General features: G+C 38.9%; 1 protein-coding gene across 2 annotated transcripts in view; it reads right to left on the minus strand.

The window, feature by feature from the left end:
- cc2d2a (coiled-coil and C2 domain containing 2A) overlaps nucleotides 1-25,892 on the minus strand; it is a 36,508-nt gene extending 10,616 nt beyond the window's left edge. Inside the window, exons 1-27 of one of the 2 annotated variants that reach the window (XM_077224938.1) lie at nucleotides 25,502-25,892; nucleotides 25,338-25,413; nucleotides 23,516-23,572; nucleotides 22,645-22,725; nucleotides 21,855-21,969; nucleotides 20,898-20,989; nucleotides 20,718-20,819; nucleotides 17,846-17,938; nucleotides 17,387-17,605; nucleotides 15,948-16,107; nucleotides 15,735-15,871; nucleotides 15,012-15,143; nucleotides 11,566-11,775; nucleotides 11,377-11,483; nucleotides 10,630-10,770; nucleotides 10,401-10,557; nucleotides 9,930-10,174; nucleotides 7,863-8,040; nucleotides 7,626-7,779; nucleotides 6,739-6,886; nucleotides 6,522-6,660; nucleotides 6,103-6,306; nucleotides 5,036-5,128; nucleotides 4,236-4,327; nucleotides 1,465-1,632; nucleotides 1,276-1,381; nucleotides 531-640 (exon numbers count right to left, since the gene is read on the minus strand). In XM_077224938.1, the coding sequence (XP_077081053.1) occupies nucleotides 531-640; nucleotides 1,276-1,381; nucleotides 1,465-1,632; nucleotides 4,236-4,327; nucleotides 5,036-5,128; nucleotides 6,103-6,306; nucleotides 6,522-6,660; nucleotides 6,739-6,886; nucleotides 7,626-7,779; nucleotides 7,863-8,040; nucleotides 9,930-10,174; nucleotides 10,401-10,557; nucleotides 10,630-10,770; nucleotides 11,377-11,483; nucleotides 11,566-11,775; nucleotides 15,012-15,143; nucleotides 15,735-15,871; nucleotides 15,948-16,107; nucleotides 17,387-17,605; nucleotides 17,846-17,938; nucleotides 20,718-20,819; nucleotides 20,898-20,989; nucleotides 21,855-21,969; nucleotides 22,645-22,725; nucleotides 23,516-23,572; nucleotides 25,338-25,413; nucleotides 25,502-25,515 (3,530 nt within the window). In that variant the 5' untranslated portion in view covers nucleotides 25,516-25,892. Of the gene's footprint in view, nucleotides 1-530; nucleotides 641-1,275; nucleotides 1,382-1,464; nucleotides 1,648-4,235; nucleotides 4,328-5,035; nucleotides 5,129-6,102; nucleotides 6,307-6,521; nucleotides 6,661-6,738; nucleotides 6,887-7,625; nucleotides 7,780-7,862; nucleotides 8,041-9,929; nucleotides 10,175-10,400; nucleotides 10,558-10,629; nucleotides 10,771-11,376; nucleotides 11,484-11,565; nucleotides 11,776-15,011; nucleotides 15,144-15,734; nucleotides 15,872-15,947; nucleotides 16,108-17,386; nucleotides 17,606-17,845; nucleotides 17,939-20,717; nucleotides 20,820-20,897; nucleotides 20,990-21,854; nucleotides 21,970-22,644; nucleotides 22,726-23,515; nucleotides 23,573-25,337; nucleotides 25,414-25,501 lie in introns of both variants that reach the window. The other variant, XM_077224939.1, reaches the window with a different exon arrangement.
- Nucleotides 25,893-26,137: the final 245 nt, after the last annotated feature.

A 26,137-nucleotide genomic window follows, 5' to 3' on the forward strand; every position in this document is an offset into this window, starting at 1 on the left:
ATTGTAAATGTATTAAAAAAATATGTATGTTTCATTAAATACCGGACAATATTAATACAAATAAAATCTGTCAAGAAATACTTTTTTTTTAAAATACTTGTACTTTATTAAATACTGGAGAATATCAAGAAAAAAATAAAGAGAAATTATAATTATTAATCTACATTAATTAAAAAAAAATATTGATGTTTAATTCAATACTGAAGAATATCAAGGGAAAAAAGGCCTATTTTACCCACATTGTGTTCTATGTGCTGTGAATTTTTATGCTTATTAGAGTATTGTGTTATTAGTTTAGCAACATGCTATTTGTGTGTTGCTTAGAGCCGCTGACTATGTAGAGCGTTTCAAATGAGTCACGGTTTCAAATGAGTCACGGTTTCAGATGAGCCACGGTTGAGGTTTCATTTCAGTCAGGAGGCCGCCTTAGAAGACAGCAGCCTATGTAGACAGCAAGCCGTTCACTAGGTTTAAGAACAGAGCTATAGTGACATGCTGATGTGATGTTACACTAGCTCTCAAAGCCTGACCTGAATGGCAGAACGATCTCCTCGTTCCAGCAGGGGTTTGGACCCTCGGCGGTGGACGTCTGAAGCACTGAACGCTGGAAAGACACCTCCACAAACGGCCTGATCAGGGGCTAAAACACACATACATGAATACACACAGATATAGTTAAAGGTGCATTAAGCCATCTCAGAGAAAAGCTGTTGATTGCTAAATGTCAGTTCTGTGTATGTGCTGAACAAAATATGGTGTTTCTATGGTGTAAATAGGATAAAAAACAAAGTGGTCCACGGACACTCTTGTAGCCAATCGGTAGGAGGTGTATCTGCTCATGATGCGGAGGGAACGAGTGAGTGAACAAGCTGGACATTTGTATAAAGACTACAGAAAGAGAGATAGCTGAGATATTACCAAAGGTCATGAATACATTTGTAAGGAGGTTTACGATCAGGCAAGAGCTTTAGGACCAGCGTGAATATTTAGAAAAGTTTTCCAGCGCTGGAGAGACTTCAGAGAGCGGGTAGGTCTGAAAACGGACTCGGAGGTTTATTTTTGCTCGACACGTGAGTAACATTGGTTTTGGAATCAAGATATGCCGTTGTTGTTGAAACACAGTTGAAATGTAGTTATTTTAGGGGCGGAGCATCCTAGGGAGGGGGTGTGTTTGTTTGGCTGTCGATTTCAAATATAAACAGTGTCTCTCAGAAATCGCTTACTGCACTTTTAAATATAATGTAAAGTACAGGATTGGTGCCGTCACGCTGATACCTGTCCGAAGGGCCACTCACTGCCCTGCTGGTTTATCTGGGACGACACAGGAGCTGCAAATGGCTCTGTGAATGATCGTCCAGACTTAGCCGACACAGGGGGCTTGCTGAAAATACAACAAACAATACATGAGAGAAAGCAGTCATTTAGTGTCTTCTTAGCGCTTAACTTTCCTGGGTGTACAGGTACCTGGGATAAAGTCTGCGGACGGGGATGTCGTATCCTCTGATAATGTTGACCAGGAGTTTGATGTCTCCGTCTGAGAGGTTTTGAGCGGTCACCTTCTTCCTCTCCTTCCTGTGAGGCTTCAGGGGCCGCCTGGGCTCGGCCAGTTTGAACAGGTTCCAGCCCAACACCCTGCAAAAGCATCCGCTGAGAGTCAGTGTGGAGATATCCCATAACACACTGCAGTATTAGTGAGGGATTTCAGTTAACATTCAGCTTGAACAATAGACAGTGAGACACAGGACTTTATCAGCCTCACATACAGTTTGTGTTTTTAAAGTCTCTAATTCTATCCTGTACAACCACAAACACAATCTACTAACAGATGCTGATGTTGAACACGCAAAATAGTATTTCACGGCTGACTGAATTTTTATTGAATTTGATTGGTTGAGCGGCATTCCAATAGTGCTGATAAGGAAGTTTTTTCAATGTTTGCATCACTGTACTTGTCTGTGTTTGGACGTTCCTGATAGACTGTCAGTCTGTGTATTAGTGATGGAGAATGATTTATCAGTCACTCTTTCTGCAGGTGACAGAATCATGATTTATCAACTTATTTACTATTTGTTTTTCTTAATCTAAATTTGCGGAACAAAATTTAAGAACGTCATATGGTTTCTGAGAGTAAGAAAAAGCTATAAAGGAAAGATTGTGAAAAGCCCTAATATGGATATGATCTGGGTGTGTTTTATGCAAATTACTACCATGGGTCACGTGAGCACTCATTGAGAATATTCAAAATTCATTAACATTACAATGAGGTTAAGAAAAAATGTATGTGCAATTGTGCATACACACGAATTGTTTATTAGGCTAAATTTTAGGTTGAGAAGTTCTTCTGTGTGTGACAATACAAATAATCGGGCAGAGCCAAAGTAACTGACAATACTGTGTCTAAAATGCACGTTTTTTGTTTATTGATCTGCTGTATAAAAGCAATATCATATTCCCAATAATGCTGTTGTTCTGAATATCACTGTGCCTGTGAAAGCTTAAGCAGAGAAGATTATCTTTCAGCCAGTTCCTCACACAAAGCTTTAATCATTTTATAATGTTGGTCGATGTATGATTTCATTATATGGAAAAGAGCAGCATGAACATTCAGCTAAACCTCTCCTTTAGTGCTGGTCCACAAAGAAAGAGTGTCATATGGGTTTGGAACATAATGCAAAGAGAATATAACTGCACACTCTCTAAAGCACATTTTATTATTACCAACGTTTCGGCACAACAAGTAGCCTTTGTTAAAGTATAATTCCTACCTTTGCCAGGAGTTATACCATGACAAAGGCTACTTGCCGTGGCGAAAGTAATAAAATGTGCTTAAAGTCCCCCTTTAGTCAATAATTGTATCCCTTAAAACTCATCTTTGATCACCAAAATTACATATTTAAGCCTTTTTCCTTGAAAAAAAGTTATTCATGCCTTGAATGTATCTTGAATGTAACTCGACACCCTTGCCTCATTTAGTATACGCGGCTCTATGAATATGCAAATGAGCCCCGCCTCCACTCACTCACTCAGCTCAGAGATCCACTCATTGACGATCACACGTTGATCTGATTGGTTACGAGGTAGTTTGTAACGTCAGAAACATCAAACCGTGTTTTTGAGACTGTCTTTGTTTCACTGCAGTTTTAAGGAGAAAATACTCAGCAATGCTGTCGACTTATGAATTTACACACGGTTTGTCTTAAAGCACATTAAAAACACCACATAGACACATAAACAATTAAAAGCTGGATTTTCACCACAGGGGGACTTTAAGAGTGTGCAGTTATATTCTCTTTGCATTAAGTATTTTCCTTTAACTTGCACCTCAAAAGGTGTGTGTTTGCTTTGCTGTGTTTTGAGGATATGGGTTTGTAACAACATGAGGGTGAGCACATACATACATTAGAACTGTTGCTCTAAACACACTATCAGTACTCACCATACAGCAGATCAAACACACAAACACTCTCTCAGTGTGTGATTTCCACAGTAACACACACACAGACACAGACACAGACACACACACACAGACACACACACACACACACACACACAGACACAGACACAGACACACACACACACACACACACACACACACACACACACACACACACACACACACACACACACACACACACACACACACACACACACACACACACACACACACACACACACACAGCAGTGTGGGACTGGACTCCTCTAACATACTTTACACTGACTAACTCTACAGAAAATGGCATCTCATGAACACACAGATCTGAGGGGAGGAACACAAGGAAAATAAAGGAATACAAAAGAATGAAAAAAGAACAGAAAAATCCTCAGAACATACCCAGAACCTGGACCACTGAGTAAACAAACATACAGGAGAAAAAAAAGAGAAATCAAATACGAGAGCTGTCAAATAAAGATCACTTTATACAGATATCAGATTAGTTCAAAACTGGCGCTCGGCAGTCTGTGCTCAAACTACACTGCTCATGGCATGAACAAACCATAAACTGCTTCTATATAATAATCATCATCAAATACAACAGTTATTTCATTAACTACAGTGCATGAACTGGATTTAGCTTGAAAGAAAGTGTCAGCATTTGTTGCTGGGTGAGTATGTGTACCAGACCATCTGAATATGACATCTAGGAGTGGAAGGAGTCTTAAAGATGAGGATGCCTCAATACGCCTCTATTTAAAGTCTAATGAAGTAAATGAGATCAACAATAGAGATGTTTTACCCGATGCTGGGAACCTCGTCCTCCGAAACCACATCGGACAGGATGAAATGATGCTTCGCTATAAGGGAACGATTAATGACTGACTCCCGAACCTGAGACAGAGTGACAAATAGAGAATTTGAGAAGGAATTTGATTTTAAGGGCCCTTTGCAGACCAATACATACATACCACATTTATCCTATACACAACTCGCATTACTGTCCACTGTCCTTTCATGTTTAAAACATAAAGACAAAACAGAAAAAAAAAAGATATTTGGTCGGTACGATTTTTTTTATTTAATATCAAATAAAAGTTTTATTCATCAAGGATGCATTATATTGATCAAAAGTGACAGTAAAGATATATATAAAGATTAATTTTTTTAAATAAATGCTGTTCTTTAATATTTTTTTCAAGTTTCTTGTATGAAATTCAACTGTTTCCACAAAAATACGAAGCAGCACAACTGTTTTCAACATTGATAATAATCATAAATGTTTCTAGAGCATCAAATCATCATATTAGAATGATTTCATGTGACACTGAAGACTTGAGTAATGATGCTGAAAATTCAGCTTTGATTACAGGAATAAATTACATTTTAACATAGTATATTCAAATAGAAAACAGTTATTTGAAATTGTAATAATATTTAAAAAAATATTAAAATTTTGCTCTATTTTTGATCAAATAAATGCAGCCAAGGTGAGCTTAAGAGACTTTCAAAAATATTTGTAAAAATCTTCCCGACCCCAAACTTTTGAACGCTAGTCCAAGTAAGAAAGAAAGTAAAATAACTCCATAACTCATCACTCACTTTTTGCAGATATTTGGCCACGAGAGCTCGATGTGAATCAATGTGCTCATTTGTATTGATGATCTCGCCATCCTTTAGTCTCTTCTCGTAATCCTGAATCAAAATGATGACACAAATCCACCCATTTGTTCTTACATATGTTCAATTAACATATGAACTAATTACAGGTACATACTTCCTAAAAAGACAAGACTGTTATTATATCGCACTGCAGGTGCTGGAAACCTTCATTAACTGTACATTTCATTCAGACTACCCATGACATATTGCACAGACATCTACTCAACACAAGGTGGCACTACAATAAACTATACTAATTAACCATTTTTAAAAAATGTTTTCTATTTAATCTTTCAAATACTACTTTCGACTCCTACCTGGACGGTCTTCCCATTTTTATGTATCTTTTTCAAACACTATCTCTTTGAAGCCCTTGGCCATTCATCGAGTCTGGACAATCGTACGACACCCACCACTTCACAGACAGTTCTGCTGTAACAATGTTGAACACAGGCCGTTTTCACCGAGCGGCAACCTTCCGGTCTCACTCTTGAATCCAACACGGAAGTGACTTAAACTGCAATTCAGCCACTGGCCGCTAGAGACAGGCTTCCAGAAGAGAGTCAATCCCATAGACCCCCATGTTAATATGCCCAATTTCATGTCCAGAAAAAAACATGTTTACAGTCTGGTACAGAAAGTGGTTTTGGTCTATATAGCTAATTTTGCCCTTCATGAAAACTGTGAGAGGGGTGAATTTTTTTAAAAACTCACCCGTTTAAATTATATTAAGCCTTAAAGTTCTGCATAATTAAGGGCGTGGCCACTTGAGTGACAGGTGGATTGCCGCTGCTGTCACTACTAGCTGTTCGTCTGCTGTGTGTTAGGGTCACGTCACCTCAGCTAATCCCGCCTTTTTGCCCATTTTCTGTTATCCGGAAGTGACGCGCTGCCTAGATGGCGACGGCCGGCTCCGCCCACTTTTGCCTTCAGAAACCTACGGGTGACGTCACCACGGACACATATTTTTTACAGTCTATGGTTTCACAGAGGTTAAGTGATCTCACCTGGAACACTTTTTGGGATATCTCGCGCTCCATGGAGGGGATGAATTTAAAGTGCCGGAACTCCGCCACCTCCTGACTCCGCAGCCGCAGGAGACGGAAGCGACGGGAACGCTGCAGCTCCTCGTCGGTCAGGAAATTAAACTCCTCCTGAAGCTGCTCCAGACGAAAGTATTCAGGAACCGCCACATCTCCACCACTCACCACCTACATACAGAGAGAGAAAGACACCAAGAATAATACACTCCTATTGGTATTTTGAGAACTCAAATATTTGTTTTTAACTGACAAAACTGCATATTTCACCATCAATAGCAAGGTTTCTGCTGGTTTCTGTCTTTTTTCAAATCAGAATGGCTAATTGGCACAGTCATGTGACTCGCAATGATTAAAGGTGCATTCAAGATTTCTGGGAAATGTACCGAGAGTAGTTGCATGATGGAGGTGTTGTTGGGGTCGTTGGGATCGAGGCGAGACTCAGCCGCCCACTTCCCCAATTTCTTCATATCATTCAGACTAGATGCCCCGATACAGGCTATAGCGTCCATCTGCCCAAGACCACTGAAGAGAGAGAAAACAGTCCATCTTATCCAGCACAACTCTGAAAACAAGAAGCTAATGCAGGGCTGGGTCTCTGACCTGTACATGCCCCCTCCAGGCTGACTGGACGGGGGAGCAAGGGGGACGTCATCTTCCCCTACAGCCCATGACACGCAGCAGGAGAGCTTCCCAGACGTCAGCAGGGTCTGTGTGCTGGTGCCGTCAGCCTCGAAAGAGAACGGGACACCTACCACAAATGAGATGTAAAACAACCTGAAGGCTGCATCATTTGGCTTCCTACAGTTTGAGACAGCCTTTCCTGTGGGGGGCATGACTATGATGCACAGGAATTTGTTTAGGCAGGTTTTAAGAGTGTTTATTACATGGCTCTGTTGAATATTTGATTCTGATTGGTCAATCGCGCCATCCAGCGGTATGTTATTCCCAGATATTTTATTCCCAGATAACAACCGTTGAAAACAGAAACACAGTCTCATCCGGGTTCCTGAAGTCAGCAACGCTATACGCTTGATAGGATTGGTTTTACTTCGTGCATTTGGTGAGCTAATAAAATCGTAAAAATATTTTGTGTACAGTTATTTAATTATCCCATCCAGCATCGTGAACACTTTCTCTCTGCTTTCATACATACGCAGATGCTGCCATTTTATGACTGTTGTTTTGTACACCGTTGGATTATAAGAAATCAGCTATGATTTTAAAACAGTTTAATCTGAAATCAATATCTCTTATCTCCATAATTATTTATGTGGTGAAATGCTGTGTAAGTGGTGTGACTGTATGCTGTATCTCTTAAATGTCCGACTAGTTTGAACTTGTCGTGCTAGCAACTGCTCTCTCCGCGGAAGCTTTGCGTTTCAAGACATAATAAAATATATCAACTCCATTTCGCGGGGTCTTAATCACCCTGTCGGGGGTTTATTCTGAGATAACAACCGGCTGGATGTACAGTATCCTTTACTTACCACTGCCAACACCCTCGTGGTTGAAGGTGACTCTCTGGTTGCTGCTGAACTCCATCTCCTCAGATGGTGCACTGCCGGTCAGGACAGAAGATTCTGGAACCGGCACACACACCTCCACCAGCAGGGTGAAAGATGAGCCGACACCCTCAAACACCTGCGAGACAACATCCAGAACGTCTTAAACGCATACACACAAACAGCAATGGAATTGTGCATATGCACTCAAACCAACCGTACCTGTAGTTTGATGCTTTCTGGCCAGTTCACAATCTTCAGGTTGAAGATCTGACCAAAGTGGACTCTGAAATCCATGTTGAGGGCTCGACTGTCCGTCCTGGAAACTTCTTTATCGTTGTACAGGACCTTGATGAAGAGGGCACGTTTGGACAAATCCTCTCTACGAGCAAACTCGGCACTAGACAAGGCACATACAAAAACTAGTTTACTTTTTCTGGTCTTCACCCAGGCAAAAGTGACTGAAACAATGCAAGGGTTTATGGTGGTTTTCAGGGAGTTGTTAAGGTGTCCTGAGTGGTCTTAATTTCACGAGTTCACACTTACATATACTTTGAGGGAGTAAGATTTTAATGCGTATTTGGCGTGCTGTCCGGAGGGAGGGCTCCGAGCTCGGAATTCAGCCCGAACCTCCCCCCGCATGTAAGTGTTTTTTGAAACTAGGAGTGTGGAGAAGGGGTGGTGGGGGGATGCTGCAAACTGTCAATGGATCAAGGTAAGACTGCTGAGTCTATATATACCCTCTTAACATTGATTGCTAAGTGCTGTCCACTCGTTTTAATTATCTGAACGTGCTCCTCCCGAACTTAGTTGATAAAACTTCATGTTGTAATGGTGTTATTGGTGTTTGCCAGAGCCAGACTTTCTAAAGGCCAGACACATCAATCCAACATCAAAGAATTAGCAGCAACAAATCGGACTGTGTTGTCACCTCGTGTCGTTGCCTTAACAAACCACAAAGCCAATGGACAACTAGCACAATACGTTGATTAAAAATGCTAAAAAAAAAGCAGAGGAAGGGGGTTTTACTAGTGTCAACAGTGTAGAATACACTGAAAACAAGGCCAAAAGATGCTGGCCAACCGTTGGCTCTGTGTATCACAGCCTTGAGTATTCTGCATGTTTTCAGCAGATGGCTGTGCAGTAGTTCGGGTGTTGAGGATGGAGGCTTGGACATCCTGGGAAGTTGCGAAGGCGTTGCTGGAATATTGCAGGTAGTTGCCAGGGCTTTGCTGTGTGGTTGTTGAGCTGTTTTAGGTGTATTTTTTTGCCTAATTTATGTCCACAAGTTTCATTCATATAGATATACAGGACAAACAGTATGGGACAAGTTATGCCTGGAAGTTTAATACTAAAGACAATTTAAATCAGGGTGCCCAATCCTGTTCCTGGAGATTCAGCTCCAACACACCTGTCTGTAATTAGCAAGTGCCCCTGAAGATCTTAATTAGCTGCATCATGTGTGTTTGATCAGTATTGGAGCTGTACTTTGCAGAAAGGTATATCTCCAGAAGTAGGATTGGGCACCCCTGGTTTAAGGGGTTTGTTCAAATCACTAACCTCAAATAAGAGGAAAAGTAAGGGGCTGTTTACACAACACCGTTTTCTACTAAAAACGTAAAATTCGTATGCGTTTTGGCCATTCATTTACACAACAACTGCGTTTTGGTTGCCTGAAAACGCAATCTTTTGAAAACGGATTTTCAACCGTTTTTTAAAACGGCCTCTGTGTAAACAACGAAAACATGAATCTCTGAAGACGATGACGTTATGCGTATTACGTGTTAAGTCTATAGTGTTTCATCGCCATCTAATGGCCTGGCAGCAGAATACAGTGTTTTTAGTCGTTTTCGTGGATCTGTGTGAATGTGGATCATTTTGACAATGGTGTTGTCGGTACGCGGAAAACTCAAAGGAAAAACTTCTCAGTTTTAAGCATATTGTTGCCGTGCAAACATCCCCTAAGTGTTGCTTACCTTGGATAACACCGTTAGGGGCCATTCACACAAAACGTAGGTCAGTGAAGCAAAAACAAATATTTTAAAAGTTGAACTCATTTTAACTTGAGCGCCACGTTTTTAGAAAGCCGTGTCATGCAAAAGACTAGAGCGCAACGGTCAAACACATCCATCTAGCATGTGTTTACATTGAAAAACAATGGAAAAGTAGAGCAGTGAAATGGAAAAACACATTCTGTGTGAACGGCCCACATTTATTTATCTTTTTAAAGACACTCAATACCCTTAAGGTCTTAGGTAAGTGTATCAGTGTGGGTGTATGTTCATTCACCGTGGACACTGCTCATTGGGGGTGACGGGCCCGGAGACGGTAAGTTCTGGAATCAGAACCGGTTCTCCAGGTTTCCTGCGGATCCTGGCAGCCTTCTCCCGCACTTGCTCTTCCAGGGAGCCCGTGTGTGGTTTCTGAGGAGGATCCGGCTTCTCTGGCTCCTCTCCCAGCTCCTCCTCACTTTCCTCATCCTCCTCTTCTTCTTCCTGATGTCTTTTCTTTTTCTGCTTTTTCTTTAAGACTTTCTGAGAGAATCAGAAGCATGTTGTGAACATCCCATGTCAATCTGGTTTCAAACAGGATTATGGATGCATACACAGTAGTTTTTAAGACAAACATAAGTGGCTATTAATACTGACCATGATTTGCAGGAACAAAGAGACAAAATCATTGATTTTAAATGAAAGTTACTGAGTTACAAGGCGAATACCATTGAGAATATAAGCGATTGCATTGCATGTGTAGTGGTACCTGTTTTCTCTTCCAGGATTTCCACTCCTCATGTTGTCTTCTGTATTCACTCATCTTCTTCTGATAATCTTCCTCTGTCTCCGCCTGCAGCTCTTCCACTTCCGCCATAATGTCATTCTCATACTCCTGCTCGTCCTGCTCTCTCTCCACCTTCTCCCTGCAGATGTAAAGCCACGTGTCCCATTACACAAAGCACAAAACATGTGACACATGACATATGATGACATACCTCCTGACGAAGAGTTTGAAAGGCGTGTTGGTGAATCTCTGGAAGTCTCTGAGAGCTTTGAGCTCCTTCCACACTCTGATGATGCTTTTGAGGAGAGCTCTGTCCTTGTCCTGCTCCACATCTCGCAGCTGACGAGTGTGTCTGACAATACAGAGGACAGATTTAAATGTGACAGAATGACTATCATAAATATAATACTGAAGGTAAAGGTGATTGGAAGTTTCTTCAGGGTTTGTACAGATACTGTAAAATTAAATTGCAGGACTTTCGAGGAATTTTCAAGCACTACTTTTTTGGTTTTGGACTACGATCAGAGATTGCACTTATCAAACAATATCTTTAGTATTTTTTAAACTCAAATATAAGGTATCCAAAATACAACTTACAACGTATTAAATAATATATATATATATATATATATATATATATTAAATACAAAGTTTATAATTGCTATTATTGTTCAATAAAGAATATTTTATATTATAAGGTTGGCGTACCTCGTATCAAGCAAAGGTCTGATGGGGGTTTATCAGACGGGCTGCAGTGCTAATTTTGCATGACAAGATTGCATTTGTGTTTTTTTTCGAGTAGCCTACTCATATAAGAGTATATATTGCATTTAAATAAGTCAAGCACTTTTCAAGTACCTCTTCGCAAATATGGCTGTTTTCAAGGGTTTTCCAAGACTTAAATGTCAAAAAGTAAAATTCAAGTACTTTAAGCACCTTGACAAACCCTGTTTCTTACCTCACTTCCTGTTTGTACTCTGCCATCCTCTGCTGGGTCACCTGACTCAGAGCCTCTCCTCTGTGTAGCTCAAGCATATTATGTATCGTGTTCCTCAAGCCGTTCAACTACACACACACACACACACACACATTCAAAATGAGTTTTAAGAACAGGAGGCTTGGTTTTGATGCCCCTCTTCTGCGTTACCTTATCGGTCAGGAGTCGCGTGAGGCTCTTGTGTTGTCTGGTCAGGTGCTGATCGTACAGCTGGGCGAGACGGGCTGCCAGCACATGTTCACGGCTGAAGAGAGGATGATGGGAGAAGATGAGGCCCGACACATCTACATCCAGCTGGTAGTCTGACTGGGGATCGCCCATTCCAGATATGTAGAGGTTCACATGCTTTGACTTAAGAGCCTGAAACAGAGCCGACAACTGTGTAAACACCATATGTCTTTAATTCAGTATGAAGACATATCATTCATTATGCATTTCCACTAATAGTCTTAAAGGGACATTGTGTAGGAATTTCTCCCATCTAGCGCTGAAATTGTATTTTGCATTCAAACGAATTGTGCTCTCAAGCGTCTCGCTTTTTCAAATGCGTGTTGGATCTAGGGTAGCTGTTATGTACCAAAAAGCTATGACAGGATGTCTTCTAACAGCACTTTGTCGAGTTTTCCTTCGGGTGAAGAGGTTTGTTATTTCAAACAAACTGCAACTTGACACAACGAACAAACGAGTGTTACAGTATGAAGCATATAGTATGATTTCAGTTACGTGACGCTGGCTGGCTCTGAACGAAAACGCGTTGTGGAAATGCGTTGGCCTAGTACTTTTTGACCCTCTCTGCTATTATAGTTTTTCAAAATGGCGGAACGACATGGAAGCCTCCGTGGACCTACCCGTGACATGTATATAAAGATAATGATAATGGTTTATGAGGATAAGTCAGATAATTGGCAGAGGTATTTGTACACCATTGAGGACATATTTATGAATAAAAATATTGATTTTAGATAATAAAATACCTAAAAAACTACACATTGTCCCTTTAAAGGTAGATTTTTTGTTATTTTACAACAAAGGGTCAGTGAATAAAACGTTTAGAATATTAAGTTTGTCCCGTGGTTTAACTCTGCTTTAAATAAACTGAATGGCATCTATGCTAACATTAGTCTATTCATGTTCCTTCCAATCCTTGGGATTCTTATACTGAGGTTATCAGAGATCCAGCTCTGGCTCAGCGAGCTTTTGCTTTTCGACATCTAAAAATCACAACTTGTGCATGTGACCAGCTCAAGGTCCATCTCAAAGATTCAGCGTCTGCTTCTCTACAATCTTCCATAACAGAAGAACTTCTGCTGCTCCCAAACACTGCATCTCCCTGCACTGAACTGCTCAATCCCGGACCTCAAAGACTCCCACGACTTCATCTTACATTTAAAATCAATTGAATAACATAACCTTCGACTGCAATTATTCATCAGACTTATTGAACAAAACCTTACAGGTATCGTGATCATCAATATCACTACATAAGAAATTAATAGCTCTGACATAGAGCTACTATAAGTATATAAAAATTTACCACATACATAAAGTACACTCATGTAAAGCAATATATACTATATAGCAGGGGAATAACGGTATATGTATTAGTCCTGAACCATGACGGTGCGAACGTCAGTTTGGTGCATACAGTCAGATGATGAATAAAGTCAGTCACATTCGATCCACACTACAAGCCAGAAAATGTGGTAATGCACCACTGTTTGCTAACCACCACAACAGGAAGAAGAGCACAACAAGAAGAGTTGATCTACGCACCAAGCCAAAGCAAGAGCTTGCTAGTAGCCGATACACTGAGTTTAGATTAATCTTTGTGACGCGCTCCATTAACTTCACGGAAAGGAAACCTGGACGGCAGAAAGCAGCATCCTAATTGTTTTCTATATTTTACAAAAGCACAATGTTTTGTTTTTATTGTAAGTGAGAGTTAACAGTTTCGAATGATGTCTTACTCTTATCTGTATGACCTTAAATGATGGCGTATTTTAAGTTGTTTCTGCTGTTATAATGAGACCGAATCATTTGGCATTGTGTCGATGTGTGTGGTGACTCGTGGAAGTCTCACTGCAGTGATGAAATGTGTGTGTCCTGGAAACGGGAAGCCTCAGGAGCCGCTTCACTCGCTGTTTCCTCGAGGAAAGGTGAAGTAGACTCAGATGTAGAGATGGCTCTTATTCTCCTTCTCGCTCATCTTTCTAAAAAGTGTAATATTGCAACCGCCGTTGTCACCGCATGTTAATGAACTCTCACACGCAAAGAAAATGACAGTGTAGGCTACGCACATCACGTTAATCAAACCAATACGTTTGAAAAGAGCTGTTGCTGTTTCATTTTTCATTATTCTGTTTATTTTGCACTTTTATAACACAAAGAGATGGTTTTCAGTGTTGTAGCTAATTCTCATCGGTTATCAGCCATGCACTCCTGATATCCACTTCATGGTTTTCATTCTCACTCTTTTATGTTTTAATGGGTTGCATTACCAGAACACTTTGTGTCAATTAGCTCCACATGTCTGTGAGCACTTTAATATTCAGATGTCCTCATGGCACGTTCTTCTTCTGATTCAATTCAATGTGCATGCAGCAATCATAATACACAAGAATCTCGATTTATTAAACACACATGGCTGAGTGGGCTCTATTGTGTGTGTGTGTGAGAGAGTTCATCCTAATATCCATTACATATCTCCTATTTTGAGTTCTGTAGGGCGTGACCGGCACATGTGACCTCACTGCCCCGTCTCACAGCAGAATCCGTGACATCACCACACATCTGGATCCCATCTCCGTTCTCACACCTCTCATCTCAACAAATATTATTGGCAGTTCATATTGCCTGGAAACAGGCTGCATGGAGGATTTGAAACCAAAAAGTGCTAGTAAACATTAAAAGATTGCATTTTAGCTTGATTTTTAAAAGTTAAGTTAAGCTAGTAAAAAAAAAAAATTCACTAAAGAAATGTTCACATCTTGCCATGAGATTTTATTCCATGTTTTCCAGACCTAGTGACCTGGGGTCCCTGGAATTAATTATCTTCTAAAGTAAAAAAAAAAAAAAGGAAAAAGGAAAATAGATTCTGAACAGGGTTTTGTGTTGATTTCAGTAATTTTATGTTGGAAAGAAAACGGATTCTTCATCTCAAGACCAGCATCAGAGGTCTGGTGCCTTGAGACCAGAGAAAAGTCTCATCCAAAACCAGTGCATTTAACACAAGTCATGTTTCCTTTAAAACTTTGGCAAATCTAAAAACAAGTTATTTTTTGAAAGCACTCATTGAAGCAGCATGGGATCTTGTATTAACGGGACACTGTCAAAACATGGGTTTGTGATATAAAGCATTATGTACATCCAGCCGGTTATCACAAAATAAACCCAAACATGGTGATAAGGAAACCGTTGAAAAGTGTTTATTACAGAGCAACTTCCTAGTACACGCCTATTTGCCACATAAGTAAATCATTAAGACATGAAATATTGATTTGAGGTTAAATATTTGATCAGCTCATTAAAACGCAAAGCTTCCGAGAAGAAAAACACACAGAATCAATGTGATTATAGTTATTAGCTGGATGTCTGACCTTTCTGTAGGCCGTTTGCAGCCCAGGGTCCAGCTCTCCCTCCAGGTGGAAGAGAGGCGGTCTGGAGGACGACTCTTTGATTGGGTCGGGCAGAGCCATAATACGCCCATCGTCTCCAAACCACTTCCTTCCCTGCAGAAACCACAAACACTCACATTACAGACAATAGCATTTGTAAACACATTTGTTTTTTTACAGTATAATTTTTATTAGGGATGCACGATATATCGGCCACCATATCGATATCGGCCGATATATGTTCATTTTTTAATGTTATCGTTAACGGCCCAATAAAGAATTTGATCAATATATTGAATCCGATAAATAATGTATTATTTCCTTCAGCTGAGACACTTCAGATGAGCTCTGTTCACCATAATGGTTTTGAATTGCTTGAAATATGTCTGGAATCCATTCAAAAAAGGAAAATACAGTTCAGTGCAACATGTGCAGCGCAAGACATATAGGCTACATGAAATTATGAGAAGATTTTTTTAATTGTGTGCTTGGGACATGGATTTTAATTGTGAGACTTTGGTTTTTGTAATCAGGCTCTATATTTTATAGGCTTATATATATATATATATATATATCGATTATCAGCTTTCAAACATAAAGAATTATCGGTATCAGCCAAAATGTTCATCGGTGAATCCCTAATTTTTATAGAAGTTAGTATATGAAGTTTTGTGCTCTTGCCCAATCATGATTTATTTTCCTTACCTCGCCCTGCTTGAGTATTCGGTTTTCCAAAATGTTTTGATTTGTCAGACAGACGTGTGGCCTCTCGCCCACATATAACCCCTCCTCCTCCAGGTAACGGGGACGCACGTTCTCGGCCAGCTTACTCGAGGCAGGAACTGTGGGACACATGGTGTACCCGTCATTTGACCTGCTAGAGGAGGGTTAAGATAAAGAGCGTTTCTGTTTGTGTACCTGTCCTCATGCTGGGAACAAACAGTGTCTCTCGCTCCCTCTGCAGTCGCCTACTGTAGTCCATATACTCCGCTCTCCTCACTTCCAGGAAGTCCTGTGCTGATTGGTCAATGATGAACAAATCCTCCTCCTCATCTCTGACCAGTGGAGCATCTTCATCCTAAACAGGGATAGAATTGCATTAAGGGTAGTTGATATGAATTTTCCAAGAAATGAAGCACACTATATCTAATCTAAAACTTTTTTATTTTTGTTGTAATTCTTTAAAATTACAATAAATGCAATTTTTTATGGGCTAATATTAATTGAGAGACTGCATCAATAACTTGAATATATATTTGTATAATAAGTCATTGCCCAATGAACTGCAAAAAATGTATGAAAAAGGTGACCAGTCATATATAAAAATATGTATAATGTATATAAATTTTAACTAGGGCTGTCAATAGTTTACTATTTCAATCACGATTAATCGCATACTTATCGTAAAAAATGAAAACCTACAACGTGAGTCTCATCTCTGGTGTAACAAGCTGGTTCTCTTTAACTTAGACTTAGCGCTCTTTGGACTGATTGTTTGAATGATTTCGCTTACTGGATTATTGGACTAAACACTTCCCCAGAGTTTGGCGGCTCGCAATGATCTGAACAGAGAAGTTAAATCAGGTTAAAGGGTTCAAATGGAAATTTCGGACTACCAGGGTTACATGTGCTTGTGGCATTATGGATGCTCAGCTTGATAAACTCCTGACTTTTAACATCATCTAATTGCGTTAATGAAGCAATTTAGCATGCTTCTGTCATGGTGTGGGTTTTGTCTTGTCTGTCACGTGATTCCCTGTTTGTCATGTGATCCTGCCATGTGTCTCGTCATTTTGTTATTTGTTTGCTTATTGTCCACAGGTGTTCCTTGTCTTGTTGATTAGTCTCCCCAGGTGTCTCGGATTAACCACGCCCCCTTGTTATCTTGTTTAGCTTGTGTATTTATACCTCCGTGTTTCAGTTGTGGTTTGTCGGTCGATGTTGTTGTTTGGTGTTGCTTGGAGCTGTTCCTGTCCTGAGCTCCATGTTCTGTCGTTTACCCTGGATTACCTCTTTGTTTTATTAAAGTAGTGCTGCATTTGGATTCTCTCTCCGCTTCGTCCTTGCTGCAACGTTACAGCTTCATTCATTTATTTGTGTTCAATTATTTTAACGCGTTCATTTTGAATTAACCCCAAGCGTTAACGTTCACAGCCCTCATTTTTTACCTAATATTTTGGTTCACGGACCCTAAAATATGTCTGCTGATTGAATGGTCAACGTTTGGTCACTGATATAATTTACATGCGGAAATGACATTGTTGTTAGTTAGTGTTCACCTTAACATAAAGTACATATACCATAAACAGTCTTTGTTGTTTATTCTAATCAGAAACAAACACATAAACACAAGTCACCCTGGCTTCAGACTCTTCCTCTCCTTCACACTCCCTCTCTTCCTCCCCTTCTTCTTCATCCTCTCCATCTTCTTCCCCAGATTCCCCCTCTCCTTCCTCCTCTGCTTCTCTTCTCCCGGGACGTCTTTTCTTACGTCGGCGTTGCTGTTGAGGCTCTGGGTCGAAGTTGAAGGTGAAGAAGTTGTACGCCTCTTCAGCGGTCGGCAAACCAGCTTCGGTCTGCTCAGACACCAAACACACACATCTATGTCAGGATTTGAGGATTTCTAATGTATTTCTTAATTCTGTTCACACACGTCACCTGATGTGGGAAATATCATCTTTATCAATACACACATGCAACTATGCACAAGGTAGAGTGTAAAGAAATCAGAAACTATCCTTTTATAATATGTAATATTTATTGCTTTCTTTACCTTCAGAGCTTTCATCCTGGCAGCAGAAACAGGAGTCACTTACCCTTTTGCCTTTGGCTGTACGTCTGGCCACATCACGAAACTTCAGCCTGGCAGTGAAGGATGAGTCTTCATCAGCCCGTAGATCTGGATCCGTCTGGAGGAGGACACCAGAGCACCAGATGAAAGCAGATCAGATTACATTCCAAACTTCTAAACAAGAGGTGGTGTGTTTTACTCTTAAACGGGTGGTTGATTGCGATTTCACTTTTTTTCATTTTAAATAGTGTGTAATGTTGCTGTTGGTGCATGAACAGTATCTGCAAAGTTGCTGCACTGAAAGTTCAACGTAAGCAGAGATATCGTCTTTTAAAAATCAGGAAGTTTAATGCCTACAAAAACGACTCGAATGGGACTACAACGAGATACTCCCGGGTTTTATACGTAACTAACCCATAACCAACCCTCCCTCCGGAATATGCAAAAAAAAGGGGCATGGCCATATTTCTGCGGCTTTGTCGAAGAGGAAGAGTTATAGTGGAGAGCAGTAGCCATGCCGTCGAAAGTGTGTTTTTTTCACCCAGCTGTCAGGTTTTCTGTGTTCGGGCTTCCTACGGACGCTGTAGTTCGTCAACAATGGCTACAATTTATGTTTGATTATGTTCCTAAAAAATTACAATCGTAATTTAGCTCTCTGTGCTGCGCATTTTACGGAAGACAGCTTCCAGAATCTCCACAAATTCAATGCCGGATTCAACAACAAACTGTTACTAGAGCATGAAGCAGTTCCAACTTTAAAACCAGAGGCAACAGTTGTTGGGCCACAGCCAGTAAGTAAGACTTAATCATTTTAAATGTATTTGCATGACTAATTTCAGACGTAATGCTTTAGTTTTTATCAAGGACGTAAACAAATGCCAGCGCTGGCTTTAGTAGCCACTTAGTTATGCTATTTCGTGTCTATGACAAACGCGTACAAACAATTTGGACCTGAATTTGTAATTATGTACTAATTTTGTAAATGTATTTTCCATGTATACTTTATGACGTAATTTTTCGATTTGATCAAGAACGTAAACCAATGCCAACGCTGTTTGTTTATAGTAGCCAGTTAGTTTGATGCTATTTTGTGTGTGTAAGACAAACGTGTACACCTAAAGAAAACGATACACTCAGTAAACTAAGTTTGTGAATAGATAAACGGTTGTTCATCATATCGATAAAACAATAACTTTAAAAAACGGTTTTACTCTGTCATTTATTCAGTTATATTTAATGTTTAATCAGGAGAAAACCGTATCTCAAAAGCTATAAGCAGCAGTAGCATTTTCAAGCAACAGCGTATCGAAATTCTTCTATAATAATAATAGAATAGAAAAGAATAGAATTTAATAATAATAATAATAAAATGTACCATTCAGGAATGTTTTGTAAGAGCCGTGGGGATGTTCTGCTTGACTCTCTTCATTGACACTTTCTGGGTCTGATTCTGGCTCAAACTGATACGGCAGTATTGACACTATTTACATTTGACCGGAGCACATGCAACCTTCGCCCGTAAAGGTAATTGTGGGCGTGTAGTTTCCGGACTACGTGCGGTACGCAGTTTAGCCAATTACAACACACCGGCCCAACTAACCAATCTGAGCCCATTGCCTGTTTCTGAGGGAGTGGTTTCATAGAATCAGGAAATCAACCGGTCGTTCAAATGACAGAAGAGAAAGCGGCTAACAATAAAGGTGAAATTTATGAAAAATAAGGCTTTTTAAAAAAAACATACACTTAGACATGTTATATTGCACCCCATAAACACAATCATGCAAAGAAAAAAAGCAGTAAACCACCCCTTTAATTATAAAATGAACATATAAAATCATTTGTATTTACTACTGTTCAGAAGTTTTTTTCAGAAGTCCCCCTGTAGTCAATAATTTGATCCCTTTGATCACCAAAGTGATTTTTTCCTTAATTTTCTTCTTCTTCAAGCCTAAAAATAGCTTGAATGTAACTCTACACCCTTCCTTCATTTAGTATTCGCGGTTCTATGAATATGCAAATGAGCCCCGCCTCCACTCACTCACTCAGCTCAGAGATCCACTCGTTGACGATCACACGTTGATTGGTTACAAGGTAGTTTGTGACGTCAGAAACACCAGCGATTTCAAAACGTGTTTTTGAGACTGTCTTTGTTTCACTGCAGTTTTAAGGAGAAAATACTCAGCAATGCTGTCGACTTATGAATTTACACACGGTTTGTCTTAAAGCTTAAAAGCTTGATTTTAACCACAGGGGGACTTTTATGTTTTGAAAAAAGTATCTTGTGCTAACCACCAAGAATGCATTTATTTGATTAAAAATATAGTAAAAACAGTAATATTGTGAAATATCACAACTTTAAATCACTGATTTATATGTGAATATGTTGTAAAAATCAAATTATTCCTGTTATCAAAGATGAATTTTCAGCATCATTACTCCAGTCTTCAGTGTCACATGATCCTTCAGAAATCATTCTAATATGATGATTTGATGCTCAAGAAACATTTCTGATTATTATCAATGCTAAAAACAGTTGTGCGGCTCAATATTTGAGTGGAAACACAATTTCCTATTTTTCAGGATTCTTTGATGAATAGAAAGTTCAAAATAACAGCATTTATTTTAAATAAAAATATGTAGTAGCATTGTCTTTACTGTCACTTTTGATCAATTTAATGGTCCTTGCTGAATACAAATATTAATTTCTTTAAAACAAATCTTAATGACACCAAACTTTGAAGGAAGTACATATTATAATACTTGGTTTATGGTGACAGAGAAACAAAGAATGCTTTTAACTTGACCATACCAGGACAATTTAACTTTTCATACATTTACATGTTGACGTTTTTCTTTCACCACCACTGTCATTTGCCTGTTTCAAAGGAGGTGCTTACGTCTCTGTCGAATCGAGTGAGGGTTTCTCTGTCCCGCAGACTCTGTAGGCGGCTGGCAGGCTCAATGATGCTTTCCTGCTCTAGAAGACTAGCAGCTTTAGACTGAAGGGACGGCACAACTGTGAGTTAGTATTCTGAAATACATCCTGAAATGCATTTTCTATTTTAGACTAACTTCACCTTCGCTGCTCTCAGCTTCTCAGTCATACGCTGTCTCATGGTGGCCTCTGATTGGCTGGATCCCGGCCTCATCACAGGACGAGGAGGAAGATCTAGAGAGATTGTGAGGATGAGAGTGCTGTGCTCCTAAGAATAGTGTGCAGAGAAACCAAACTGAACAGCTTCACATTATTCATTTTTTAGTTGTTACATGCTATATACTGTCTTAGCACCCAGCCCTAAGGCCTTGTGCACACTAATACGTTTTTGTTTGAAAACTCATCTTTTTCTCCCCGTTGTGGCCTTCCGTCGACACTGAGACGGCATTTTTAGCAACCAAAAACGCTCTTTTTGAAAACGCTCTTCAAAGTGGCCGTTTTCCAGTTGTAGTGTGGACTGTGAAAACGGAGGTATTTAAAAACGATGACGTAAGTTTAGTCACATGACGCATATTGTACCAATAGATATTCATGTTTATACCGGTATTGTGCCTTTTATGTGTTACACATAAAATATGTGACTTTGCACACTCTTCATATCACAGTCCTGCAAAGATGACAGAAATGCGATTCACTCGCATTTGCTGTCCTGCTGCAAACATTAGAGCAGTCGCGTTTTACACCAAACATATAATGGTGAGTGAGTGCGACCGGACGCATCAGTGATTGCTGAGATATTTTGCTATATAGAATGATCCTGCCAGAAGAATTATGTGATAACTTGATTATGTCTTGTTCTATCTGTATCATCTCAGGGAGCTTTTATGAGAGTTTACGCATGCGCTGTAAGGTGAATTGAGCGTTTTCCGACGTTTCAGTGTGGATGAGAAACTGTTTGAAAACGCTTAAAAACGCTAGTGTGGACGGAGAGCGTTTTTAAACTAAAACCCCAATTTCAAGTCTATCCGGATGAACGTGGACGTAGCTCTTGTGAAACCTAGGCTTTGTAGTGACGTCTATAATCAGAGAGTTCCCTCACCTCTCGGTGAGCGCATTGGCTGTCCATCATCATCATCATCATCTGGTCTGTCCTGCTCCGGCACTGCCGTCACCTCCTCGTCTGGAGGAGACTCGACCGGCATCTCCTTCAGCAGCTTCAACACAGACACCACATGCAGACATTACACACAGAACCAGTCCGAGTGCGTGAGGTCTGAGGCGAGTCTTTACCAACCTCTGAGAAGGATGATCTTTTGTACCAATATTCACACTTGTGTACTTTAGTTTGCAGAGAAAGTAACTATTTTTTGTATTCTTTGCATTATTACTTGACTTTTTCTAGCCATTCATTTTCTAAAATAAAAATAATGATGAGAATAGCATAACAGTAATAATAATTTATTGTTGTGGTAATCATTGTATCGAAAAAAAGAAGCAAATAAACTGTTAAAACTGATTGCATTATTAACTTGTTATTGTCATTTTCTAAATAAATAAATAGTAATGGAATATTCATAAGTAGTATGTTTTTTTATTGTTGTTGTAGTCATTATTGTGTCAAAAAGAAAATGAATAAATTAATGATTAAAATTGATCGCATTATAACTTAACTTTTAATAACCATTTTCTAAAAAATAACAACAATTAAAATAAATAGTAATGAAATATCCATGATTAATATTACGTTGTTGTTGTTGTTTTTTTGTAGTGGTCATTGTAAAAAAAATATATATATATATATATATATATATATATATATATATATATATATATATATATTCTGTATGTTGGTAATCATACACTATTTATAAAGTTAGCACAGTCCTGACCTTCTTCTTTTTTTTCATTCTCTTTGCCATCACTGAGCGTCTGAGTGTCTCACCAGGGTCCTCTTCTCCACCTGCCAGCTCCTAAAATAACATATTTAGGAATATAACAATAAAAAAATATATGATCATCAACACTATCTAATGGACAGTATATGTGCGTGTATATATATAAATATATATATATATATATATATATATATATATATATATATACTGTCTATATTTATGTCCATCGTGAGCATTTTTATTTTTTAATTTGTAGGTTTTCAGAATTCAGGTTAAAAGTCAAAAACAAGTCCAACAGGTCTAAAAAAAAAAAATATATATATATATATATATATATATATATAATATAATATAATATAATAATGCAGTCCAATTAAACACCCAATTATTGTGGTTATCTCAAATAAGTGCGACAATATCAAATAACCACGATCATTAATCAATAATCGTGACAGGCCTAGCTGTCAGTAATCCAGTTACATCAAATGATAAAGCACAGCATGCTCTCCACTGGCCAGAAGCAGTTTTTAAGGAAGTTACATGCTTGGATACAAGAAGAATGATCAAGAGAGCCCAGAAGAAAAGCATTGAACGAAATTTGTTAGCCTATTAAAATAAAACTGGTCCATATGATTCATATGCTTCATGTAAAAGCATATAGCTTCAGAAGACTTGGGATCATATGCACCAGTTGTGAGACACATTTATTCTTTAGTCCTTAAATCACCCTCCACTTGAATCGTGTGAAAAAGAGCAGCATGGAGATTCTGGCGAGTGACAGAACGCTTATATTTGAGAGAAGGAAAGCCTGGCAGGGAAGTGTTAGAGCAGTAGAGGAAGTTGAAAAGGTGAGTCCAGAACCAACCTCCACCGCAGTGTGATCATTGTCCCGAGACAGATCCCAGTCTGACGGAACCAGAGCCTACAGCAGACCAGCACAGACTTCACAAGGACATTCATGTGTTCAGTGAAGCTACAGCTTTATTCTGCTCGTCTCGTATGACAAGCTGCTAATATAACAAACATGTCTAGCAACTCCGGATATTAAATACAGCAAATATGTAAGTGCATGTGCATATAGTGCCCGCACACTTTTCCAGCGGCACTGGTTCCGGAAGTTTGTCTATTCATTTCTCCCATAGGGATTTAAAAATATTGTTAAAGGGACATTAGCAACCAACCAAACCAGCCAGCAACAAGGTGAAACACAACAATAAAAACTTTGATTTGAAGCAAAACTGGACAAAAAGACAAAGGTACAAGACTGTGTAGTTAGTTTTAGTGAGGGAAAGAACTATAATCCCACGAAGCATTGTGAACAGTATAATCGGTCCCACTTGATATTAAGTGCCTTTAACTACTATGTACTAACATTGAAATTAATAATTTGATACAATGGACTTATTGTGTACATACATGTTTTACATTGTACTTATATTTTAAAAATACCTGCATGTAATTACAGTTGTAATTACACTGTTGCCCCTTCCCTTACATCTTAACCCAACCCTTAAACCGACCCATACCACCTACACCTGTCCCTAACCTTACCCGTATCACTCCTCAATACCAGCACAAGTGGTTTACAATACAACATCAACACAATAAGAACATTGTACTTATTTTTTCGATGTAAGTACATAGTGCTTAAAGCCACTTAATATAAAGTGAGACCACATAATCAAATAAAAAATGATGGCAAAATATAAAACTACTCATTGACAAATGTTGATTATATGTATAAAGAGGATATATTTTGAGTTTATTGCATATATAAACATTTCAGTATTTTTAGAGTGTAGGGATGGGCTTGATTACGTCATTCGCAGTGCTACATGGGAGTGGGCGGGGCTAAAGAGGCGGGGTTTTCTTATTACTACTCTCTGATTGGTGTAATTTTTGTACAGCATCATGGGTGGTGTAGTTTTTCACCACAAATTATGCAAATAAACATGATTATTTTAAAACTAAACTGAAATAATGCAGGTTGATGGCTTTAACAAAAGCAAATGCTATCGATTAACACAACCTCATGGCTCACAGTAGGGCAGTCTTTAAAGGTTTCGAAGTTATCGGATTTCCCTATGGAGAAAATGAATGGAGTTCCGGAACCTGACGGATTCGCTCTATTGCCAAAAAGTGCAGCATCTTAAAAAAAAACAGGTGATGAACAACAACCATAGTAAATGGCAATCACAGTTCATTATATTATACCAGGGGTTTTCAATCTTTTAGATACTGCAGACCCCCAAATACGATCATCCTCGTGTGAGGGACCCTGTCCTAAAATTTAGTCTATCATTAAAAAAACACCCATCTTATACACTGAAAAACCTATATGAATCTAAAATTAGTTTTTATTTAGATACATTATATATTTTTCTACTCACTTCAGTAATGTACTGCTAAATGTATTTTTTTATTTGTTTAATTTATATTTATATATGAATCAATTTGTATTTATTTATTTTAATCTAATTTAAGATATGTAATAGATGAAAAACTAAAAAATTTATTTAAAAAAAAAAGTGTATTCATTCATTTGATTGAAATTATTTCATTTAAATACTTTTTTTATATATTAATCTTATTATTTAAGAGTTTTTCTCCAGGCTTTTCCCTGGACCCCAGTTTAAAAACCCCAGTAACGTTACTATAATGTTCTGCATACTGATAATTATTATAACCTGTTTATCATCTCTGACTCTTCCTAAAGACTCCTGCAGTTCTCTCCTCTTCTTCCTCATCTTCTCCCGCACATCACTGAAGACAACAGGACAGAAAACTTACTCTTACAACAATCACACACTTTATGTTTTTTATTCCTGAAGTAGTCAAAAAGGAAGATTACCTGGGCGAAGACATTTTGAATAAAATTACTGATGTCAGATGTCTTCCCAATTCATATCAGATCAGAAGTAAATACTTCACAGGAACTTCTTGATGAAACTGTATTAAAATTAAAATTAGTGTATATCAGAAGGACGGACTGTATCATCCACAGCAAACACACGGTCGTCTATAAACACACATCTGATGTTTCTCTTATAAAGTAAGTTCCAGTGCAGTAAGTAAATCTCTGTATTCTCTCGGTGCAGGAAATAAACATTACAGTGAAAAAAAAATGCAAATGCTTTCCAGACTGCAACAATGCGAACAGCAATAATTCAGTGACGGAGCAGATATTAAATATGTATTTTGGTAGAGTGTTACCGTCATGCTGCGTCTCGCTGCCTGGTAACGGATGTAAATAATCTGCAACCGGACACACAGCGGTTTGCGTCCGGTCCGTCCCACTCAGTGTCAAAGCGGCTTTTCATTGGCCCAGACTCCCGTCAATCACATAAATCTGCTGACGCCACTAGGCATCGATTAAATCCGTTAATTTTGCATAAATGTTTTTTTTCCTGCTTCTGTCGTTTATTTGTTTGTAACACGGCAATATTTACAATACAACTATAATTATTTTTAAGTAAAAAACAAAAAT

The sequence above is a fragment of the Siphateles boraxobius genome, unplaced genomic scaffold (assembly GCF_051911475.1).
Source record: "Siphateles boraxobius isolate OS27281-9 unplaced genomic scaffold, OSU_SipBor_1 94, whole genome shotgun sequence".
In the NCBI taxonomy this organism is placed as follows: Eukaryota; Metazoa; Chordata; class Actinopteri; order Cypriniformes; family Leuciscidae; genus Siphateles; species Siphateles boraxobius.